General features: G+C 38.3%; 1 protein-coding gene across 1 annotated transcript in view; it reads left to right on the plus strand.

Annotated features, from left to right (window-relative positions):
- Positions 1–1,535: 1,535 nt before the first annotated feature.
- CFLAR (CASP8 and FADD like apoptosis regulator) overlaps positions 1,536–21,385 on the plus strand; it is a 43,647-nt gene continuing 23,797 nt past the window's right edge. Inside the window, exons 1-5 of the mRNA XM_044670639.1 lie at positions 1,536–1,596; positions 9,552–9,975; positions 14,623–14,728; positions 17,600–17,735; positions 19,262–19,317. Coding sequence (XP_044526574.1) covers positions 9,602–9,975; positions 14,623–14,728; positions 17,600–17,735; positions 19,262–19,317 — 672 coding nt within the window. The 5' untranslated portion in view covers positions 1,536–1,596; positions 9,552–9,601. The remainder of the gene's footprint in view (positions 1,597–9,551; positions 9,976–14,622; positions 14,729–17,599; positions 17,736–19,261; positions 19,318–21,385) is intronic.

Consider the following 21,385-nt stretch of genomic DNA (forward strand, 5'->3'; position numbering starts at 1 on the left):
ATGAAAAGAAAAAGGGGGAAATTGAATGGTATAAAATCTGTGTCTTTCTCATAAAAAGTATTAAATACCTAGATAGATGTTAGTACTTTCCCTTTTTTTTAGAACAACCACCCCCTCAAATAACCCAACAAAAAAACCCAACAAAAACCTTGTACTTTCCCATTTCAAAGGCCTTGAGGAGTGGAGTAACTCACAATCCATCAAATCTTGTGATTTACAACCCCAGTGATTCACTCATCTTTTACCTAGATGTCTAACTCACTTATCTTGTACAACCCAGTAATTCACTCATCTTTTTTTTTTTTTTAATAGGCAATTGGGGGGGTCAAGTGGCTTGCCCAGGGTCACACAGCTGGGAAGTGTCTGAGGCCACCTCCCATCTCTAGGCCCGGCTCTCAATCCACTGAGCTTCCCAGCTGCCCCCTTACTCATCTTTTAAAGTTGTCAAAGATGACCCAAAGTCTGACTGGAACAAAAGTTGGGAGGTGTGTGTGTGTGTGTGTGTGTGTGTGTGTGAAGATTATTTGATTGGAGACCCTATAAATTGAATCTTTTGGACTCAATACTTTGACATTCCTTAGGCACCAAAAGCTGAGGAATGTCCCTTTTGCTAAAGAATAAACTGCTGTCTTCTACTTTGGCTTCTGAGTTCCATTTGTGAACTTCTTTCAGTGGTAGGGCCCACTGTCTGCAGCCCCTTCCCATGCAAAGGGGAATTGGAAGGGAGGAGCTGGGAGAGATGATGGGGAAGTGACATGGAGGCCTTAGTCCAGGCAAGAGGTGGTGAAAATTCATCTGTGAGAGCCCATTTTTCAGAATTCAAAATTCTGTCGGGAAAGGGCATGAGGATTATGATAAGGTTGCCAGTACTCCATTAGGCCATTGTGAGGAAAATACTTTATAGACCTTGAAGTGCTCTATAAATGTAAGACCACATAATCTTGGCTAATAGGATCTTTTATAGATTGTCAATGGACAAGGAGAAATTTTGAAACTGCAGGCAAGTATTAGTTCATTAATAATTTCATAATTTAGTTTGCAAGTCTGGCCAAATACCAACCCTTCTCATTCCTCTTGGTTATTTGATGACTCCCCAGCAGTATCCTCTCTGTTTCCCCTCCCCCTAACTTCCTTCACAAAGAGAAATGAAACTGGTTCCAGAATTTTTGCCTCACATGACTCACTATGACAAACTGATTCTAACCATTGTTTTCTAGATTAGTTGATTGGGGGCTGCCACTTAATCTCTAAAGAATCTCCTTTATATATATGTAGTCATACTCTGGGCAGTGTAGCTTGGGGGAGCTGAAGTTAAGGGGTCAGTATATTCTTTAAATTAGCAAATGCTTTTCTGAGACACAGTATGAGGAGCTAGGTAATGCTATTTTCATAGTGGGCATTACAGATTCTTGCAAAACTAAACTAGTTTGTCAGTTGAGTTGGCAAAGGAACTATTTATAAGCTTAAATTGTAGTCTGAAAGTATTCAACAATTTTTGCAAACTACTTTGGATCTGTCTAGGATCCTGGAGATAGAACTGGAAGGAACTTCAGAGGCCATCTAGATTAACTCCTTCAGACGTGTGGTTTGTCCAAGGTAGGTCCACATAGATAGTAAGTGTCAGAAGTGGGATTTCAATGTATTGGCATAATGATATCATGATAAAGTATCTATTTCTCAGGTTGATCTTCCCACCCTCCTTTGGTAATTTAAACACATGCTTTAGTTGACTCTTAAAAACCTAACATTTCCCTATGTATCATCCTTTGGAACTTTAGAATCTAGTTTAAGGAAAAGGGCTATTCATTTCATGATACTTTATGGAGAAAGGTTGTTTTGCCTTTAGAATTTCTGTGGAAGAATCTTAATTCTATCAAAGTACTTTAATAATTTATAGTCTCACGTTTATTAAATTTGGGGTTTTTAAGTTTAACTTCAATTATTTCTAATTCTTAGGAAGTGATTCTATATGTTTCTATGTTCTTGAGCAAGGGGAAAAATCTCTGTCTAAAGATCTGAGTTCCAGTCCTGGCACTGACAGTTACGTGATTCTGGTTGCTCATATGAAAAATACTCATAGATAGAAAGACAGTTTTTTTCCTTAATTACATGAAATAACAATTTTCCATGTGTGTTTTCTTAAATTATAAGATCCAAATTGTCTCCTCCCCTCCCCTCCAGATGATAAGCAATTTGATCTGGGCTATACATGTATGGTCATGCATAACATATTTACATATTGGTCATTATTGTAAGAGAATATTCATATAAAATTAAAACTCAAAAATAAAAACATAAATAAACTAAGGTGAAAAATCATATGCTTTGATCTGCATTCTGACTCCAACAATTCTTTCTCTGGAGGTGGATAGAATTCTGTGTCATAAGTGGACATATGAACCAGTGGACAGTTCTTTGTCATAACTCCTTCAGAGTCGTCCTGGATCATTGTATTGCTGAGAGTAGCTAAGTTGACAGAAAGACAATTTACTAGATACTAAGCATTTTCTTTAGGATTAGAAATTAAACATGAAACGGTTAACTTGGAAAGATGATAAGTTCCAGAGAAGGGAGTTGTGAGTTAATAGTTTCTGTTGGAAGAGCTTGGTTATAGAGAAGTGTAAGATTTAAGGGTTGTGTGGATTCTTGTCTGTCTTTTAAGGTCTTTGTAGTGTAATGGCAACAATCAGCTATTTTGGTGGATAATTCCACATGACCTTGAGGAAGTCAGGCTCCTGAGAAGTGGAGTTATGCACTCCAGTATTTCAAGGATTTGTGATTTTTTTTTTTCACCAGTGTGGGGTACTACCTGTGGCCGTGACAATCAGCTCTTCTGCAAACCCAGGTAGAGAGTCTTCATGAGTTGCTCTAGCTGATCAATTTCATCTAGTACATGATCTTCTGGAATCATTTGGGCAGATTTCTTGGAATTTAACTAGGCTAGTCTTGTGGTTTGTCATGGTGTCTCTATCCAAAGTCTTCCCAGATCAAAGGGACCTCTTAGAGCTTAGTCTTTGCTGTTATTAAGTTTGAAGACCCAGGGTGACTTCTGTTACAGTGAGACATTGGGGTAGGATTTTCATGGTGAAAGGGCTTTATTGTAGTTTGTTTTAACCCTTACTTTCTGTCTTAGTAACACTCTTAAGATAGAAGGACAAGGGCTAGGCAAACAGAGTTAAGTGACTTGCTCAGGGTCACACACAGCTAGGAAGCAGCTGAGGTCAGATTTGAACTCAGATCCTCTCATCTCCAGACCTGGTATTCTGTCCACTGCACCACCTAGCTACCCATTTTATTGTGGCTTTAAAAGTTGTTCTAAAAATGGCCACCTTCGTTCACTTTTTTTTCCATTATTTCCCTTGATATTCTTGATCTTTTGTTCTTCCAAATGAACTTTGTTATAGTTTTTTCTAATTCAGTAAAAAAGTTTCTTGGTAGTTTGATAGGTATGGCACTAAATACGTAAATTAATTTGGGTAGAATGGTCATTTTTATTATGTTAGCTTGTCCTACCCATGAGCAATCAATGTTTTTCCAATTGTTTAGATCTAGTTTTAATTGTATGGAAAGTGTTTTGTAGTTGTGTTCCTATAATTCCTGTGTTTGGTAGGTAGATTCCTAAGTATTTTATATTGTCTAGGGTGATTTTAAATGGTATTTCTCTTTCTAACTCTTGTTGCTGAGATGTGTTGGAAATATATGGAACTGCTGATGATTTATGTGCTTTTATTTTGTATCCTGCAACTTTGCTGAAGTTGTTGATTATTTCCATTAGTTTTTTAGTTGATTCTCTAGGATTTTCTAAGTAGACCATCATATCATCTGCAAAGAGTGATAGCTTGGTCTCCTCATTGCCTATTTTAATAACTTCAATTTCTTTTTCTTCTCTAATTGCTACTGCTAGTGTTTCCAGTACAATGTTAAATAATAGAGGTGATAATGAGCATCCTTGTTTCACTCCTGATCTTATTGGGAATGCTTCTAATTTGTTCCCATTGCAGATGATGCTTGTTGATATTTTAAGATATATACTGTTTATTATTTTTAGGAAAGGCCCTTCTATTCCTATACTTTCTAATGTTTTCAATAGGAATGGGTGTTGTATTTTGTCAAAGGCCTTTTCAGCATTTATTGAGATAATCGTGATTTTTGTTGGTTTGCTTGTTGATATGGTCAATTATGTGGATGGTTTTCCTAATGTTGAAACATCCTTGTATTCCTGGTATAAATCCCACCTGATCATAATGAATAACCCTTGTGATTGCTTGCCTGGAGTCTTTTTGCTAGTATTCTATTTAAGATTTTTGCATCTATATTCATTAAGTAAATTGGTCTGTCGTTTTCTTTCTCTGTTTTTGATCTACCTGGCTTTGGGATCAGTACCATATTTGTGTCATAAAAGGAATTTGGTAGAATTCCTTCTTTGGTTATGTCAAATAATTTGAGGTCGCTAGTTGTTCTTTGAATGTTTGATAGAATGAACAATCCTATATTCTGTGGGTTACCTCATTAAACTTTGTTTAAAAAAAAACTATTGTATGAGCCCAAATTAACATGAACATATTTAATAATTATACCAAAGAACAAAAATTTATCTAAGAAAATAGATCTGAAGCTGGGAGGAATCAAAGAATCCAAAATTACAGACTTGGAAACTTAAGTGCAGAGAGGTTAAGTGATTTACCCAAGGTAGGTTCACCTATGTAGTAAGAAGCATCACCAGTGGAATTTGAATTCAGAGGCCCTGACTCTAGAGCAGTATTCTTTTCCACTGTACCATGCTGCCTCCTGAGATCTGATGAATCAATATTAAAAGTCAGAATTTTCCTGAAAATTATGTTTGTTTCCTCCTCCCCCCTTTTTTAAAAATAATTTTTATTTTTTAGAAAAGTTATCATGGTTACATGATTTGTGTTCTTATTTTCCCCTACACCCCCCATTCACCTCCCCCCCCCACCACCATAGCCGATGTGCATTTCCACTGGTTTTAACATGTGTCATCAATCAAGACTTATTTCCAAATTGTTAATACTTGCATTTGTGTGGTAGTTTCAAATCTACATCTCCAATCATGTCCGCCTCAACCCATGTGTTCAAGCAGTTGCTTTTCTTCTGTGTTTCTTCTCCTGTAGTTCTTCCTCTGAAAGTGATGAGCATTCTTTTCCATAAATCCCTCAGAATTGTTATGGATCATTGCATTGTTGCTAGTACAGAAGTCCATTACATTCTATTTTACTGCAGTGTATTGGTCTCTGTGTACAATGTTCTTCTGGCTCTGCTCCTTTCACTCTGCATCAATTCCTGGAGGTCTTTCCAGTTCACATGGAATTCCTCCAGTTTATTATTCCTTTGAGCACAATAGTATTCCATCACCAGCATATACCACAATTTGTTCAGTCCTCCCCCCCCCTTTTTTTTTTTTTTTAAATTTTAAACCCTTAACTTCTGTGTATTGACTTATAGGTGGAAGATTGGTAAGGGTAGGCAATGGGGGTCAAGTGACTTGCCCAGGGTCACACAGCTGGGAAGTGTCTGAGGCCAGATTTGAACCTAGGACCTCCCGTCTCTAGGCCTGGCTCTCAATCCACTGAGCTACCCAGCTGCCCCCCCCCCTTTTTTTTACCAGATCTCTTTCATGATTTGAAGCAGCTAGGTGGCACAGTGGATAGTGTGCTGGAATTGGAGTCAGAAAGACCTGAATTCAAATCCCACCTCAGACACTTACTAGCTATGTGAACCTAGGCAAGTCACTTAATCTCTCTTTGCCTCAGTTCACTCATCTGTAAAATAAGGATAATTCTTAGGTTATAATAGCACCCACTTCCCAGGATAGTGAGGGTCAAATATTGGTAACATATATAAGTTGTTCAGTCTGTTCTTCAGTTGCTTTGATCATGGTTCACCATTTCTTTCTCCAGCTCATTTTAACACATGTTAAGCAATCTTCAAATCTTAAAGCTCTTTAGTAATGCTAGCTGTTATATATTGCTTCTGTTGCCTTAGAATTGCATTTTATCCTACAAAATGGAAGCGTTCTGTTCAATTTAGCATCATAGGATTTTGGAACTGGAAGGGCCCTTAGAAGTCAGCTAATTTAATCTTATTTTGCAAATGAGCAAACACTCCACTTCTCAGAACTCTTAACTTCCTCAAGGTCATGTGCATCGCATATCATAGACCCGTTATTGTTGACTTGACTTAACATCTGACTGACATGTGGATCAGCATGTAATCTCTGTTCTACCTCTTATAATCTCTGCATATGACATATGCTCTCATTAAGGAATTCACCTGATTAGCACTGAAGAAATAAACAACTGCAAAATTCTTATGCCAAATGTAGGTTAATATTCTAGGGGCTAGAGGAAATAAATTACTCAGAAATATATATATATTTAAAAACTGACATCTTATTTTGTTGAATTGCACATAAATGTGTTTAGATAGAGTAGGGCTATATAACTGTGTATGTATGAGAGAGAGAGACAGAGAGAGAGAGTTTGGGGAGGGGAGAAGAAAGAGGGAAGGAGGAGGGAGAGGGAGAGACAGAGACAGAGAGAGGCACACACACAGAAAGGGAAGGGAGAGGGGGGGAAGAGAGAGAGAAGTGAAGCATTCATGGAGCTCTTTGCAAAATAATGTTTTCTTACCCATAATCATAATTGAAGGAGTCATAAGAGTTTTAAATTTCCCCTCTATTTTGGCTCCAGTATAGCCATTTTATTTGTGTATTTTAAATCTTTACCTTCTGCATTAGCATCAGTTCTTTTGTTTGCTTTTTCTTAAATCCTTACCTTCTGTCTTAGAATCGGTATTATATATTCGTTCTAAAGCAGAAGAGTGATAAGAGCTAGGTAATGAGAGTTAAGTGTCTTACCCAGGGACATACATCTAGGAAGTTTCCAAGGATAGATTTTTTTTGAAGGGAGTAGCATCAATGAGAACTCTAATGGGGATTGGAGCTAATAGGGGAAGGTGTCTAGCAGCAATCATCCCTCCATATCTGTCTTCCTTAAGTCAGGGACTGTCTATCCAAAATTGTGAACCATATTTTAATTTGTCACTTAATTATAAAACTTAGAGCTATGGTGGCAAATCTATGCATGCCAGAGGGGGCACTCAGAGTCTTCTCTGTGGGCACACCTGCATTACTCCAGTCCAGGGATCACCAGAGTTGGTTACCAGGAAGTCAGAGGGACATGGGTCAGGCTGCTCCCCTCCCCCTCACCTGAGAACATTTCTCACATCGCCCACCCCTCTAAAAGGTTCACCATCACTGACTTAGAGGATACATTCTACCAAGGCTCATGAAAAATGAATGGTTTGCTGAAGCAAGTTAGTGGAAGACGTTTGAATTAGTACTGACAGCTCCTATTTCTTCAGTCCAATAGCTTGGTAACTGAACTCCCTTTATATCTTAGTTGAGGCTCATATGTTGACTTGCCTCCCAATCCAAATAACTACTCCCATTTGTGTAATGAATTAAGGTAAGGTGTATAGAGCATTTCCCTTACTATAATCTTGTGAGATACATAGTCATAGTATAATTAACCTAATTTTACAAGTAAAGAAAACTGAGGTACAGAGTTGAAATGATTTCCATCCAGTGGAATGGAATGGGGTCTAGTAATTGGCTGAGTGGGTACTCAAGCTCATCTAAACATGGTGTAGTGGACTTAGAATCAGGTAGACCTGGTTCAAATCCTATCTCTGATACTTTATAGCTTTATGCCCTTAGGCAAGTAATTCAGCTTCTCTAAGTCTCACCTTCCTCATCTATAAACAAAGGAGTTGGACCCAGATCAGTGGTTGTTAAAATTTTTTGATAATGTACCCCATAGATAAAATTTTTCCAGGGCCCCTCCTATGTATATATTTGTTTATTTGTAAATTACTTATTTACATGTACTAATATGCTAACAATGGTGTACATTATAAAAATTAAGCAAAACTATATATTAAAAAAAGAGGAGATAAAAATAAAATATTTGATCCTAGAGTCAATAGAGCATGACTGGATTTTATTGAGTGCGTTGCTTGGTCAGACCAATACTATGGAACATGGACTGGAGAGGAAAGAGACTCAAAGCATGGAGACTAATTAAGAGACTATTTCCATAGTTTAGTCCTGAGTTAATAAAGGTCTGAATTAAGGTATTGGGATGTTTGCAAGGATGTTATAGAAGCAGAAACAATATAATTTGGCAATTGATTGGATATGTGGTCTTAGAAAGAGGGAGGAACTGAAGGAGGATTCCAGAGCCAATAGGGACCTTTTTGTTTTTGGAATGATTTTTGAACTTGGGTACTCCAGAAAGATATTGGTGCTCTCAACAGAAATAGAGAAGTTTGGGAGAGGGATTGGTTGAGTTGGGAGGAGATAATAAAATGAGGTCTGCTATGATCCTAGTGCAATCCATCTTCTTAACTGTGAGACTCACTCTATTCGACTAGGAATAAAAAAGGAGATGCTTTTACTCATTAGCCATTATCAAGAGTGCTTTCCCCAACCCAGAAGTGATCTGGAGGACAGGCTGTGGGTATACTTTGTATGGGGGAAGGAAGAGGGAATTTTATCTATGCAGCTACTGGTGCATACCTAACCATCCTAAAATGTTAATCTAGTGAAGAAAGGAAGAGGTTTCTATTTTCCACAGGAAGTAGATAGAGTGGGCACAATAATTGATGAAGGAGGTGTTGTGATTGTTTTGGAGTCAAGCCCTAGTAAAGAGAGGGTAGACTAGGACCCATCTTCCCACTTTTCCATTGGTTGATCATATGTCATTATTGTTGTTCAGTCATTCAGTTGTTTGACTTTTTGTGACTCCATGGACCATAGTAGGTCAGGCCATTCTATCCACCATCATAACTATCTATCCAACTTCATGTTCATTGTTTCCATGATATTATATAACCATCTCATCCTCTGCTGTCTTTTTTGCCTTTTGCCTTCAATCTTTCCCGATATCATGTTCTTTTCTAATGAGTCATATATCATTAGTGATGTCATCCTCAGGGTTCTCTTTTTGGAGACCATGACCTAGATAGCCTAAAAGTACTCTTTCAACACAAAATCCACAACATTGAGATGCACCTTTATTTTCCTGATTCCTTTTCTCCCACCCACAAAAAACTCCTATCTGCTCATTACCTGTCATTTCTCTGGTACTTTCCCTTAAAACTTGTATGATAGATTCGTTTCTGACTTTTTAATTTAAAACAAGCCCCAGATAATTCATCATGCAGGGTATTCTTAGTTTCACATCCTTTGGAAATTTACAGTGGGCTTAATTTTCTGTATTTAAACAAACCTAATGTATGTTTTGATTTTCATCTTATTTGCTGGGGCCCTTATTGGTAACTAGACTGAGCATTTAATTGGCCAAGTCTCAGTAGAAAAGGGAAAGAGTTAAGTATCGATTCTAGATAATAGCTAACTTGGGATCAAAGGACCATTAGATTCCAGAGCCAGTAGGGACCTTTTTGTCCAAACCTTGATATGAGATTTTTCTTTCCTTTCCTTTAAAAAACTTTCTCCATAAATCCTACAGAAACCTCCCTGTTGGAAAGAAGTTCCCAAGAACAAGAGACGCAATTAGAGATGGCTTCAAAAGGCGTTTTGTTTCTCATTGAAAAAAGACAACCACATACAGCCCTAGTACCACAGTGCCTCGGAATGACAGGGCATAGGATGTCAGCTCAAGTCATTCATCAGGTTGAAGAGGAATTAGATGAAGATGAAAAGGAGGTGATTCTTTTCTTATGCCGGGATCTTGCCCCAGATTTAACCACAAAGTTGGACTTACGGGATCTTCTATGCACCTTGAATGAGAAGGGCAAGCTACCTCCTGCTGGTTTGGCAGAATTGCTGTACAGAGTAAGGAGGTTTGACCTGCTAAAGAAGATAATGAAAACAGACAAAGCTTCGGTGGAAGCCAGCCTGATCAGATACCCAAAACTGGTTTCTGACTATAGGTAATTCACTCTTGACTAATTCTTAAGAGATGTTGGTTGGTCAGTAATTTGGAGATTGGGGTGAATGAAAAGGAAGATGGTAGCTACCAAATGGTAGGTATGAGGGACAGAGTCATAATAAAGGTAAAACGTTATTAATGATAATGCCTCATAGGATAAGATTCATAAAGTGCTTTTCTTACAACAAGCCTGAGAAGTATGTTGTGAAAGTGTTATTCTCTTTTAACAGATGAGGAAATGAAGGGTTAAACTCTTGCCCATAGTCACATAGTCAATAAATGTTAGAACTAGGGGGGCAGCTGGGTAGCTCAGTGGATTGAGAGCCAAGCCTAGAGACAGGAGGTCCTAGTTTCAAATCTGGCCTCAGATACTTCCTAGCTGTGTGACCCTGGGCAAGTCACTTGACCCCCATTGCCTACCCTTACCACTCTTCTGCCTTGAAGCCAATACACAGTATTGACTCCAAGACAGAAGGTAAGGGTTTAAAAAAAATGTTAGAACTAGGATTTGAATACAGATCTCCTGACTCCTACTTCAATTTCAAGGTTCTTTCTTCCTCCCCTACCCTTCAGGCTATATGTTTTACATAATTAAATGAGAAAAAGAATTGTTTAATTTTTGTATTTATGTTCCCAGTGTCTGGTGTATTGTAGTTCCTTAATAAATGCTTGCTTTATAAATACTATAATAATAATATATACTATAATGTATAATAATAAATGCCACCCTTCCTTTCTATGCATCCTCTCCCTATTCTTCTCTTCCATCGCAAACAAAAGGGAAGTGTAGGTTCTAAATGCTATACAGAGTATCTTAGAGTTTATTTATTTTGTGGTTAAACCCTTGCAATTAAAATAAGAGGACAGATGGTTTCTGCTTGAATGAAGAGATGGAAGGAGACAGGAATGAATAAGAGCTAGTAATTTCTGCCAAATTCATGAGATTCAACTGGAGAAGAAGTTCCATCAGTAACATATCTATGTCATTCAGGCCCTCGCAATTTTGAGCCTCATAGAGTTGGAAATTCTAGGATGTAAAGGACTTGCTTTAGAACTCTAGGTTTCTGAAGAGTTTTTCTAATTTTTTCTTTATCCTCTGTATCCTTTGAATTTCAGCCCAACCTCAGTCAACTGTTAGCGGGAAGTTAATTTCCTCTTATTTTAGGCCATCAACCCATCAACAAGCATTTTTTAGTAACTATTATTTGCCTGGCACTACCTTAGCTGCTAAAGATTTTTAGATAAAAATGAAAATAGTTCCTGCCCTTAAGGAGTTTATAATCTATGTAAGGAGGAGGGGAGAAATAAAAAATGTTCATAGACTAATAAATGCAAAGTGGTAGATAATAAATAAAAAGTGATGAGGATGGGAGGAATTGGGAATGGTCTTTGGAAGGAAGTAACCTGTAAGCTCCTCTTGGAGGGAAGTAGCCACTCAAAGAACAGAGGAGGAAGAATATTCTTGGCATTTGGAACAACAACTAGACAAATCTATGGAGGCATGAGATGGAATGTCATTTATGAGCAACAGCAAATGGAAGTAGGTCAATATAGAGTTCACAAAGAGGAGTAATCTATAATGTGCATTGTTGTGAGGATCAAATGAAATATTTGTAAAGCACTTAGCCCAGTGCCTCACATACAGTATGTGTTTAATAAATGCTCCCTTCCTCAACCTTTCCCTATAAGCTTAGAAAGATAAACTGGGGCCATATTGTTAACAGTTTTCAATAGTAAGTGCCAAATAGAGGAATTTGTATTTGATTTAGTGGCAGTAAAGAGCCACTGAAATTTCTCAAGCAGGAGAATGGCTTGGTCAAAGTTATGCTTTGGGAATATCCTTTTGGCAACTGTCTGGAGGATAGAGCAGAGAGATTAGAGGCAGGGAAATCAACTGCAAAGCTATCACAGTAGTCTAAGCAAGAGGTGATGCTGGCTTGAATTAGTGTCTTTGTCATGGGAGTAGAAAGAGATATGGGCAGAGGTGAGAGAAATGGTGATGAGCTAGGACAGCCAGACCTCTCACATGTCAAAGATGTTGAAAAGGGAATTTCTGCATTGGATGGGACGGTTGAACTAGACCTGTAAGGGTCTAGTTATAGAGAGCCAGCTCCCTATATGGTAGGGGTCCTGAGTGGCGTTTTGTGGCATTGGATTGTTAAGACAGGAAAAAGAAAATGAGAACAACCATACTAGTGGTTAGCCTATTTGATCCAACGCTATGGGATTTGGACTTTATTTAATACTGGTTTCAAACAAAGAACACAAAGAAAGAGTTACAGCTGTGAAGGGGTTACAAATCATACACAATCCATTAAAATCTAAAAAGTAGAGATATAGGTACAAGGACAAGGGCCAAATTCCAACCACCAATTAGTAGGGATTAATTCAGGGAGCAGAAATATATTTCATGGAGATGTTTACTAATTACGTTCTGCCTTGATTTACAGGTCTGCACCTGGTCAGATAAAGTCCGTCTCCAGCTTATCTAAGTAATATTTTTTTAGGGTTTAGGCTTCTTAATTATCGAGGAAATTGTTAACTCAGTAGCTGCTGGTCTTATTAAGGACTCAAAGTTTTTCAATAAATCTATAATGTTTTTCCAATAAGAAAAGGTATGGATCATAAAAGGTGTTAAAAGAGGGGTCTCAGATTTTTATCTGTTCTCTTATTGGCTTCCCACATCTAGTTTCTCTAAGATTCTATTATTCTGTAATAATTTCGGCCTGTCTTTGTGTTCTTGGTCTGTCCTATAAAGGACCACCAGAACTGTCTTTAGCGGCTATGAGTATATATGCTTCCAAGGATGAACTTTTGAGTTGTTGGGAGAAAGTAGAACATAGCTTGCCTTTAAGAGGCAAAATCCTCTCAGATCAAGTGGTTATTTTAGCTGGAATGTCTTATGTCTTCTTGCATCTTTTCCAAGCCATCCAGCGACTTTTTTAGGCAGAATGGAGTTGAAGGTCCTAGGGATCACCACAAAACCTTGCTTTAAATAGTAAATCCTATTAGTGCTAGATTTGGATAGGTTAGGGCCTCTCTTTTCTCCTGATTCACCACCATCACCATGGTGAATGGAGAAGGGATTCTATCCTAGTTAGACAGAGAAAAACCCGGCACAAAGCAAGCTAAATCTCAGAGGTAGGACTCCCTACTGTAGCCCAGATGCCATTCTATATAAGCAAATCTGAACCTTGTTGTTCTAGTACAGGACAAAGTGACAAAACAGGGTGATTGGGAATAGTACCCAAGATGTGCTGGTGTTCTACAGGAAAATGGGAATTGATTCTATTTCTATCATGAACTTGATTTTTTTCTAAACCCTTACCTTATTTTAGAATCAATACCATGTATTGGTTCCAAGGCCAAAGAGTGATAAGAGCTTGGCAATGGGAATTAAGTGACTTTCACATAGCTAGGAAGTACCTGAGGCTGGATTTGAATTCAGGACCTCCCATCACTAGGCCTGACTCTCAATCCATGAACTTAATTTTGATGGACCATTCCTCAAATAGGTCAAGATCACTTTGAATTCTTCCTAACATACAAGGTGTTAGAGACATGGGTCCTTTACTAATAACTTTATTGCCATCTTAAAGAAAAAAGATAGGGATTCTTTGGGGGAAGTTTTTTCTTTCTCTTTGTGGAAATTAGCTATGTTATTTATTATTATTATTTTTTTAAAAAATCCTTACCTTCCATGTTGGAGTCAATACTGTGTAATGGCTCCAAGGCAGAAGAGTGGTAAGGCCTAGGCAATGGGGGTTAAAGTGACTTGCCCAAGGTCACACAGTTAGGAAGTATCTGAGGTCAGATTTGAAACTAGGACCTCCTGTCTATAGGCCTGACTCTTAATCCACTGAGCCACCCAGCTGCCCCCTAGGTATGTTATTAATAGGCAAAAGAAGGAAAAAAGCAAAAAATGAGGAACCATAAGAGTATGAATTCACCTTTCTGAGTCCTCTTAAGGAAGGGACTCTTAATTAACTCTTTGTCTTGGACCTCTTCTGGAAGTTTGGTGAAACCTATGAAACCTTTCTTTGAATAATGTTTTTAAAAAACTGAAGGAAATGCTAACTCTCAGTTAGAGATTCATGAAAATAAGGATGTAATTCATTCCCCCCACCCCAATCCAATTTTATAGATCTCTTGAAAATTGTAATGAACCCTTGAGGTCTGTGGACTGAAGGTTGAGCCTCTGCCCTGAGGTTTTTCTTAGGAGTGATCCAGGCTCTTTGTGCCTATGGGGCAAGAATGGCAATGTAGCAGACTGTTAGAAGCAGGCAGGTGGATCTAGGACTGTGTTGGCAAAGTACTGCTGTGCCTGCTGGCCAGCATGGAGGAGCTACTCTGGTTCTTCCTCTTCCCAGCACCCAAGGACATTTGTGGTGTGCTCTGCCCCTCTGTCCAGCTGCCCAAAGCCAGCACTTCCTACTTCTACTCTCTCCAGTAAAGGGGGGTTTGGGGAGCTCACAGTCAGCTTGAAGTTGGCCTCTGGGCACGAGAATTTAAAAACTCAGTGCTGATCTAGGACCTTGGTTTGATCAGCTGGGACCAAGTCAGTTACTGTATTGGTGGGTTCTGATGTCATTTTTTTCAGGAGCAGGGACATTTCTGATCTCACTGAAGAAAATTCTCTGGTTTTTAGGGTGCTGATGACACAACTTAGTGAGGATATGGACAAATCGGAAGTGACTTCGTTCATTTTTCTACTAAGAGATTACATAGGAGGAGGGAAGCCATACAAGAACAAGGTGACTTTCCCCTCTCCCCAGTACCTTATTAAGGACAGCAGATTGGATACACGAAATGGGAGTGGGGAGGGCATGAGAAAAAGCGGGGGGGAGGGGAGGGGAGTCTGGGTGTCTGTGAGAGAATGAGAGTGAGAGTGAAGTGGGGGAAAGAATAGGACGAGGAAAGAATAGGAGAGGAGAGAAGGAAGGATGGAAGGAAGGAAATAGAGAGGAAGGAAAAAAAAGACAACGACAGAGAGACAGAGAACTCACCTATCATCATTAACATTATCAGGGTTGCCTAAGAGAACTCCTTTTCCTTCAACCTCAGTAGCATTTGTAAGAAGCCATGCTGTGTGTTCATAAGAAGATGGAAGGACTAAATAATAGGGTAAGGTAATAAGGAATAAGTAGGATAATAAAAGATGGAAGGAGATCTGGACATAAGGAGTTTAGTCAGAATTTCTCTGGGGAGAGCAGTTATCATAGATGCTTTTGGATAACTTGCTGGAAGGAAAATTGAGACAATATTTGTGGAGGAAAATGTGTCTGAAGGGAAGGTGGGTACAAACAGAAGAAAGCAAGTGAAGGAAGAGAAAAGGTGAGACCTAAAGTGTAATAGTACTCATAGGAAACTCTTTGGTGTTTCTTCAAGGCACTCAGAGTTTATTATTTCTGAGAACTTCATAGACTTCTTTCTCCTTTGCAATCAGAACAGTTTTTCTTCCTGACACATAACCTCAGCTAGAGGGAAGGGGAAGCATGTTTAGCTTATGCTGGGTAGATATAGGCAAAAAGCAACCATGTTTCCTCCTTGAACTTTTCCCAGCTTCTCTTTTCATTTCTCAATTGATGCAAGGCCATTATGGAAATATTTTAGAGACAGCACAAGAAGAGAGATTAGAGAGAGAGGGAAGAGAGGAAGTCCATAAATAATTCAAGGTTTATAAAACACTTTCCTTATGAAGTCCTGAAAGATGGGTAGTACAAGTAATATTATTCTCATTTTATCAATGAGGAAACAAAAATTTTCCTTATTATTTTGCTGTCCAAATCTAGTCTTCTTCCTAACTTCCCTCTTTCTGTTGAAGCATTTTTCCAGTTAGCCAAGTTTATAGCTTCAGGTCCCAACTCTTCACTCTTGTTCACATACAAGTCTTGTCCATTTTATCTCTACATTTCTCATCCCTTCTCACAGACCCACATTCACTACCTTTTGCTTGTATTGCTGAAGTTGGAAAAGGATTCAGCAAAGGAGACAGAGAACAGGAAGTTGGATGTTTAGGATGAAAACTGGGAAAGAGTGGTGGCTTCAAAATCTAGAGAAGAGGGAGAACTAAGGAGGAGAGAATGATCAACAATGTCAAAGGCTGCAGGGAGGTCAAGTAGAATGAACTGAGGATTAAGAAAAGGCCACTGGGATTTGTCAGTTAAGGGAATGGTGATGACTTTGGAGAAAGCATTTTTAGTGGAATGATACGGTCAAATGCTAGATTACAAGGGGTTAAAAAGAGAAAAGGGGACATCTCTTGTAGACAGTCTTTTTGAGGAGTTGAACTACAAAGGGCAGAAGAGATTGGGTATAGTTAGCAGGGATGGCAGGATCAAGTAAGGGCTTTATCTGGATGGTGGAAACATGGGCATGGTTGTAGATCGAAAGGAATGAGTCAGTAGATAGGGAGGGATTAAAAATAGAATAGAACATTAGGCAATTCTATGGAAGGTGAACCTAGATCAAATCCTTAGACACTTCCCAGCTGTGTGACCCTGGGCAAGTCACTTGATCCCCATTGCCCACCCTTACCACTCTTCCACCTAGGAGCCAATACACAGAAGTTAAGGGTTTAAAAAAAAGAAAAGAAAGAAAGAAAGTGAACCTAGAAGCTATCTATACTTAGGAAGTGGCTTTAGATAAAGTCTCCCTCCCTACTCTTAGGAATGTCTGAATTTTGTTAGTGGTGATAACATTCAACTTTATAGCTGGAGCTGGGCAGCTAGGTAGAGCTTTTGGAAGAAGTGAGTTCAAGTCCTGGGTTATTAGGTAGGTCACCCTGGTGATCTTTCTGAGCCTCACTTTTCTCATCTGTAAAATAAGTTCATCAATGATAACTATTATTTAGGATTTTTGGAAAATCAAAAGAGATAGTATATGTGGAAACACTTTGTGAACCACCATATAAATGGTAGCTCTTGATATAGTTCTATATATAGTAACTTCCTTGTTTTTTTTTTTTTGTTGTTGTTGTTTTTTGTTTTTTTACCTGGCTTTGAACCCTGAGAGTTTTTGGGAGATAATCAGATGAATAAATGAATAGCTATTAACTGTATGAATCAATAGGAATTAGAGGCATGCTATGTCCTTGTGAGCAGAGAATTATTTTGGAAACTTAAAAAAAATTACTCATTTTTTTTTCTAGAAATTGTTTTCCCATTACCATTTTCCCTCCTTTTTAGGGGAAGTCTTTAAAACTTTGCAAGTAGGGACCTAGTCAGATTTGTCAGCAAAAGGTGGAAACTACAGGAGATTTCTCAGATTGCTGCTCAAACAGATATTACAAGTCACCTCCCAGAGATCCTTTTGTGTTAGCAAGCTCCAGGGAATGGATTGCCTTTCTGAAGCCCAGCGGTGCATGAGGAGGGACCTTGCTCTTTTGGCTCAGAGGAATTTTGAATTAAAGACTATGTCAGGCTAGTTTGTGTTTGTGATGACCTTTGTAGGCCTTTTGTTCTTGAAGTTCCTGAGGGGAGTAAACACAGATCCTTTAATTTAACTGAGAGTAAATCATCTACCTTCTGTTTCCCCTTATAGGTTACTTGTCAACTCTCCTGACTCTTTTGCGCCTTGTGGTTATTATTATCATTATTTATTATTGTTCCTCTTTTTTTTTTAAGAGTTTCTTAGATGTTGTTATCGAATTAGAGAAGGTAAACCTGATTGCTCCTGACAAGTTAGATTTACTGGAAAAATGTCTGAAGAATATTCACAGGATTGATTTGAAGAAAAAAATTCAGAAATATAAACAGTCAGGTAAGAAGAATTTTGATCTCTCTACCTCCAGTATGATTCAGGCTTAAAAAAAAAACACTTGTACCTAGTAGATATTTAATGGAGGTTAGAAGAATTTTGACCTCTCACCTCAAGGTGACTCAGTCTAAAGAAATGCTTGTTGTAAACAGAAGCAACTTTGTCCTGTTTCGAATTGCTCAACATTTAGCTCATCAGCCATAGGAAGAGATCTCTTTCTCTTTTCCTTTGACAAATTAAATTTATCAGACTTAGTGTTTCAGTTCAGTTAAGTAGTTAGTGTTATTTGTATTTTAAAAAAAATCTTTACCTTCCTGTCTTAGAATGGATACCGAGTGAACAGGAGAACATTGTACACAGTAACTGAAACATTGTGGGATGATCAAATGTGATAGACTTTGCTACTAACAGCAATGCTATGACCCAGAACATCCCTGAGAGACTTATGAAAAGAACTCTATCCACATCTAGAGAAAGAACTGTGGGAATGGAAATGCAAAAGAAAACACATGGTTTTTCACTTGTTTATTTGGGTATATGATTTGGGATTTTGGTTTTAAAAGATTACTGTATTACAAAAATGAATAATACGGAAATAGGATTTGAGTCATAGTACATGTATAACCCAGTGGAATTGCTTGTCAACTATAGGAGGGGACAGGGAAGAGAGGAAGGAAACAACATGAATCATGTAACATTGGGAAACTTTTATATAAATTTGTTACTGGAATAAAACAAAGAAAATTGAAAAAACCCCAACAAGAATGGATACTGAGTATCAGTCCTAAGGCAGAAGAGTGGTACTGTCTAGACAATGGAGATTAAATGACTTGCCCAGGGTCTAATAGCTAGGACATATCTGAGGCTAAATTTGAATTCAGGACCTCCTATTTCCAGACCTGGCTCTGTATCCATTGAACTACCTAGCTGCTCTGAGTTATTTTTATTTCTAAAGATTATTGTTTTAATATTAGCATGATCATTTCCAAAAGCCATTCTTCCCCCCACCCCACCCCTTTAAGTCTTAAGAATACTAACACATGCAATGACCAACCATACTTTCCAAATGACAGGGAATGAAGCATGCTATACACCTCCTGATCTAGAAGTGGTGGATTCAGAGTTCAGAATGAGACATAAGTTTCTTGGATAAGACCAGTGTGGGAATTTGTTTTACTTAACTGTGTGTATTTGTTGCAAGGGTTTTATTTTTGTTTGTTTGTTTGTTTTCTGCTGGGAGAAAATGGAAAAAGAAAAAAAAGACTTTAACTGAAAAAAAATGTTAAGGTGGTTTCCCTTGGAAAGAATCATCACTTGTTAAATATTTTAGTGGTTTAAAGTCATACTTATTCTCTAATAAGACCAAGCAAAAATACCCTACCATGTCGAATTCTCATATTGTGCTGACTAGTGGCTTGCCTTTTTATTTTGGGGAGTTTTCTGTCACTTGTTAATATAATATAGGACAGGAAATTCAGGCTTGATAGTGACTTGCAAATGAGTCTTAGGATCTCTCTTTCTTTTTCCAGCTTTGGAAACAAACTATGTGAATGTAATCCAGGCAGATCCTTTTTATGGCTTAAAGGTAAGTCTATAGCAAACCTATAAACCTTTATAATAATATATTTTTGGGACCAGACCTAACTCAGGGTAGTTCAGCCTGTCAGGTTTGGGATTGGAATGTAAATTTAGGATTGGAATATAATGAGGCATTCATGAACCATAAGATGAAAGCTCAAAAATTTTTTACTTAGAACGATTAAAAAGGGAACAATTCTTTTAAAATGTAATGCTTTTAATGAACAAAAATCTATTTGCTTTCCCTCTTAGCTCCCTTCCACTGAGGGAAAAAAAAGAAAAAGAAAACCCTTAGAACAACAAGAAAGTTATTGTTATCTTATGTGACATTAAGAGGGACAATGTTTACAATAGGCAGTACTTTCTGCCAAGATCAACAACCAGTTAATGGGGCAGCTAGTTGGCTCATTGGATAGAGTTAGTCCTGGGTTTAGGAGGTCCTGGATTTAAATCTGTCCTCAGACGTTTCCTAACTGTGTGACCCTGGGCAAGTCACTTAAGCCCAATTGCCTAGCCTTTACTGCTCTTCTGCCTTGGAACCAATACTTATTGACAATTCTAAGGTGGAAGGTAAAGGTTTAATCAAAATCAATTAGCAAACATTATGCACCTACTATGTGCTAGACACTATGATCAGTATTATATATGAAGTATTATATTCATTTCTAGATTTTATGTTTTAGAAAAGATATTGATAACCTACAGATTATCCAGAGGGGAAGGCCCCCAGAGTATTATTAATGAGTTCATGCCTTAAGAGGATTAGCTAGAGGAAATGGGGATGTTTCACCAGGAGAAGACTTAGGAAGGAAGGAAGGACAGAGTGCCTTCAAACAGGAAAGGCTTCCCTATGGAAAACTAGATTTTTTTCTGCTTGGCCCAAAAGTTCAAAACTAGGAACAATGGGTAAAAGTTGTAAAGAGGAAATTTTTGGCAGCAAAGACAAACTTCTTCCTAACAAGAGCTATTTACAAAATGGAAAAGGCTTCCTTGGAGGTAAAGGTCTTCCAGCTACAGCTCAAGTATTGTTTTGTAGGAAAGATTCCCATTTAGACAGTTACCCAACATTTGGGAAGTATTTTACTGTGTGCCAGGTCTAATAATGAGCATTTGTTAAGCACTTAATGTGGACCAGACACTATTTTAAACTCTAGGGATATAAAGAAAGCCAGAAATAGGGTCCCTGCTCTCTAGGAACTCACATTCTAATGGAAGAGGCAATGTGCAAAAATTGTAAAGGCACTAGCAGGGGGTGGAGGAGACCAAGAAAGCCCGCCTAGAGAAATTGGTATTTGAGCTATCTTTTGAAGGAAGGCAGGAGACTTGGGAGATAAATGAAAAGGCAGAGAATGGAGCAGCTAGGTATGGATAGAGAACCAGGCCTAGAGATGGGATATTCTAGGTTCAAATCTACTCAGATCCTTCCTAGCCGGGTAACTCTTGGTGAGTCACTTGACCACAATTGTCTAGCCCTAACCACTCATTTTTTGCCTTGGAACAAATTCTAAGACAGAAGTTAAGGGTTTAAAAAAAAAAGAAAAGAAAAGGCAGAGTTTAAAGATGGAGTATTGTTTGCAAGGAATAGCAAGAAGTCTGATGTCATTGGATTCAAGAATACACTGAGGGGGCAGCTGGGTAGCTCAGTGGATCCAGAGCCAGGCCTAGAGACAGGAGGTCCTAGGTTCAAATCTGGCCTCAGACACTTCCCAGCTGTGTGACCCTGGGCAAGTCACTTGACCCTCATTGCCCACCCTTACCACTCTTCCACCAAGGAACTAATACACAGAAGTTAAGGGCTTAAAAAAAAAAAAAAAAAAAAAAAAGAATACACTGAATGAAGTTAAGGGAAGGAGACAAGAAGAGTAGGAAAGGGCCAAGTATGATAGCTTTAAGAGCCAGAAGATTTTATTTTTGATTCTGGAAGTCATTGGGAGCTTTTAGAGTACTGAGAAAATCTGGCTTCAGATACTTCTTAACTCTATGATCCTGGGCAAGTCACTTAACCCCAGCTGCCTAGCCTTTACCCTATGCTTTGGAACTGATACTTGGTATTGATTCTAAGACAGAAGGTAAGG

This window comes from Gracilinanus agilis, chromosome 3, assembly GCF_016433145.1.
Source record: "Gracilinanus agilis isolate LMUSP501 chromosome 3, AgileGrace, whole genome shotgun sequence".
Lineage (NCBI taxonomy): Eukaryota > Metazoa > Chordata > Mammalia > Didelphimorphia > Didelphidae > Gracilinanus > Gracilinanus agilis.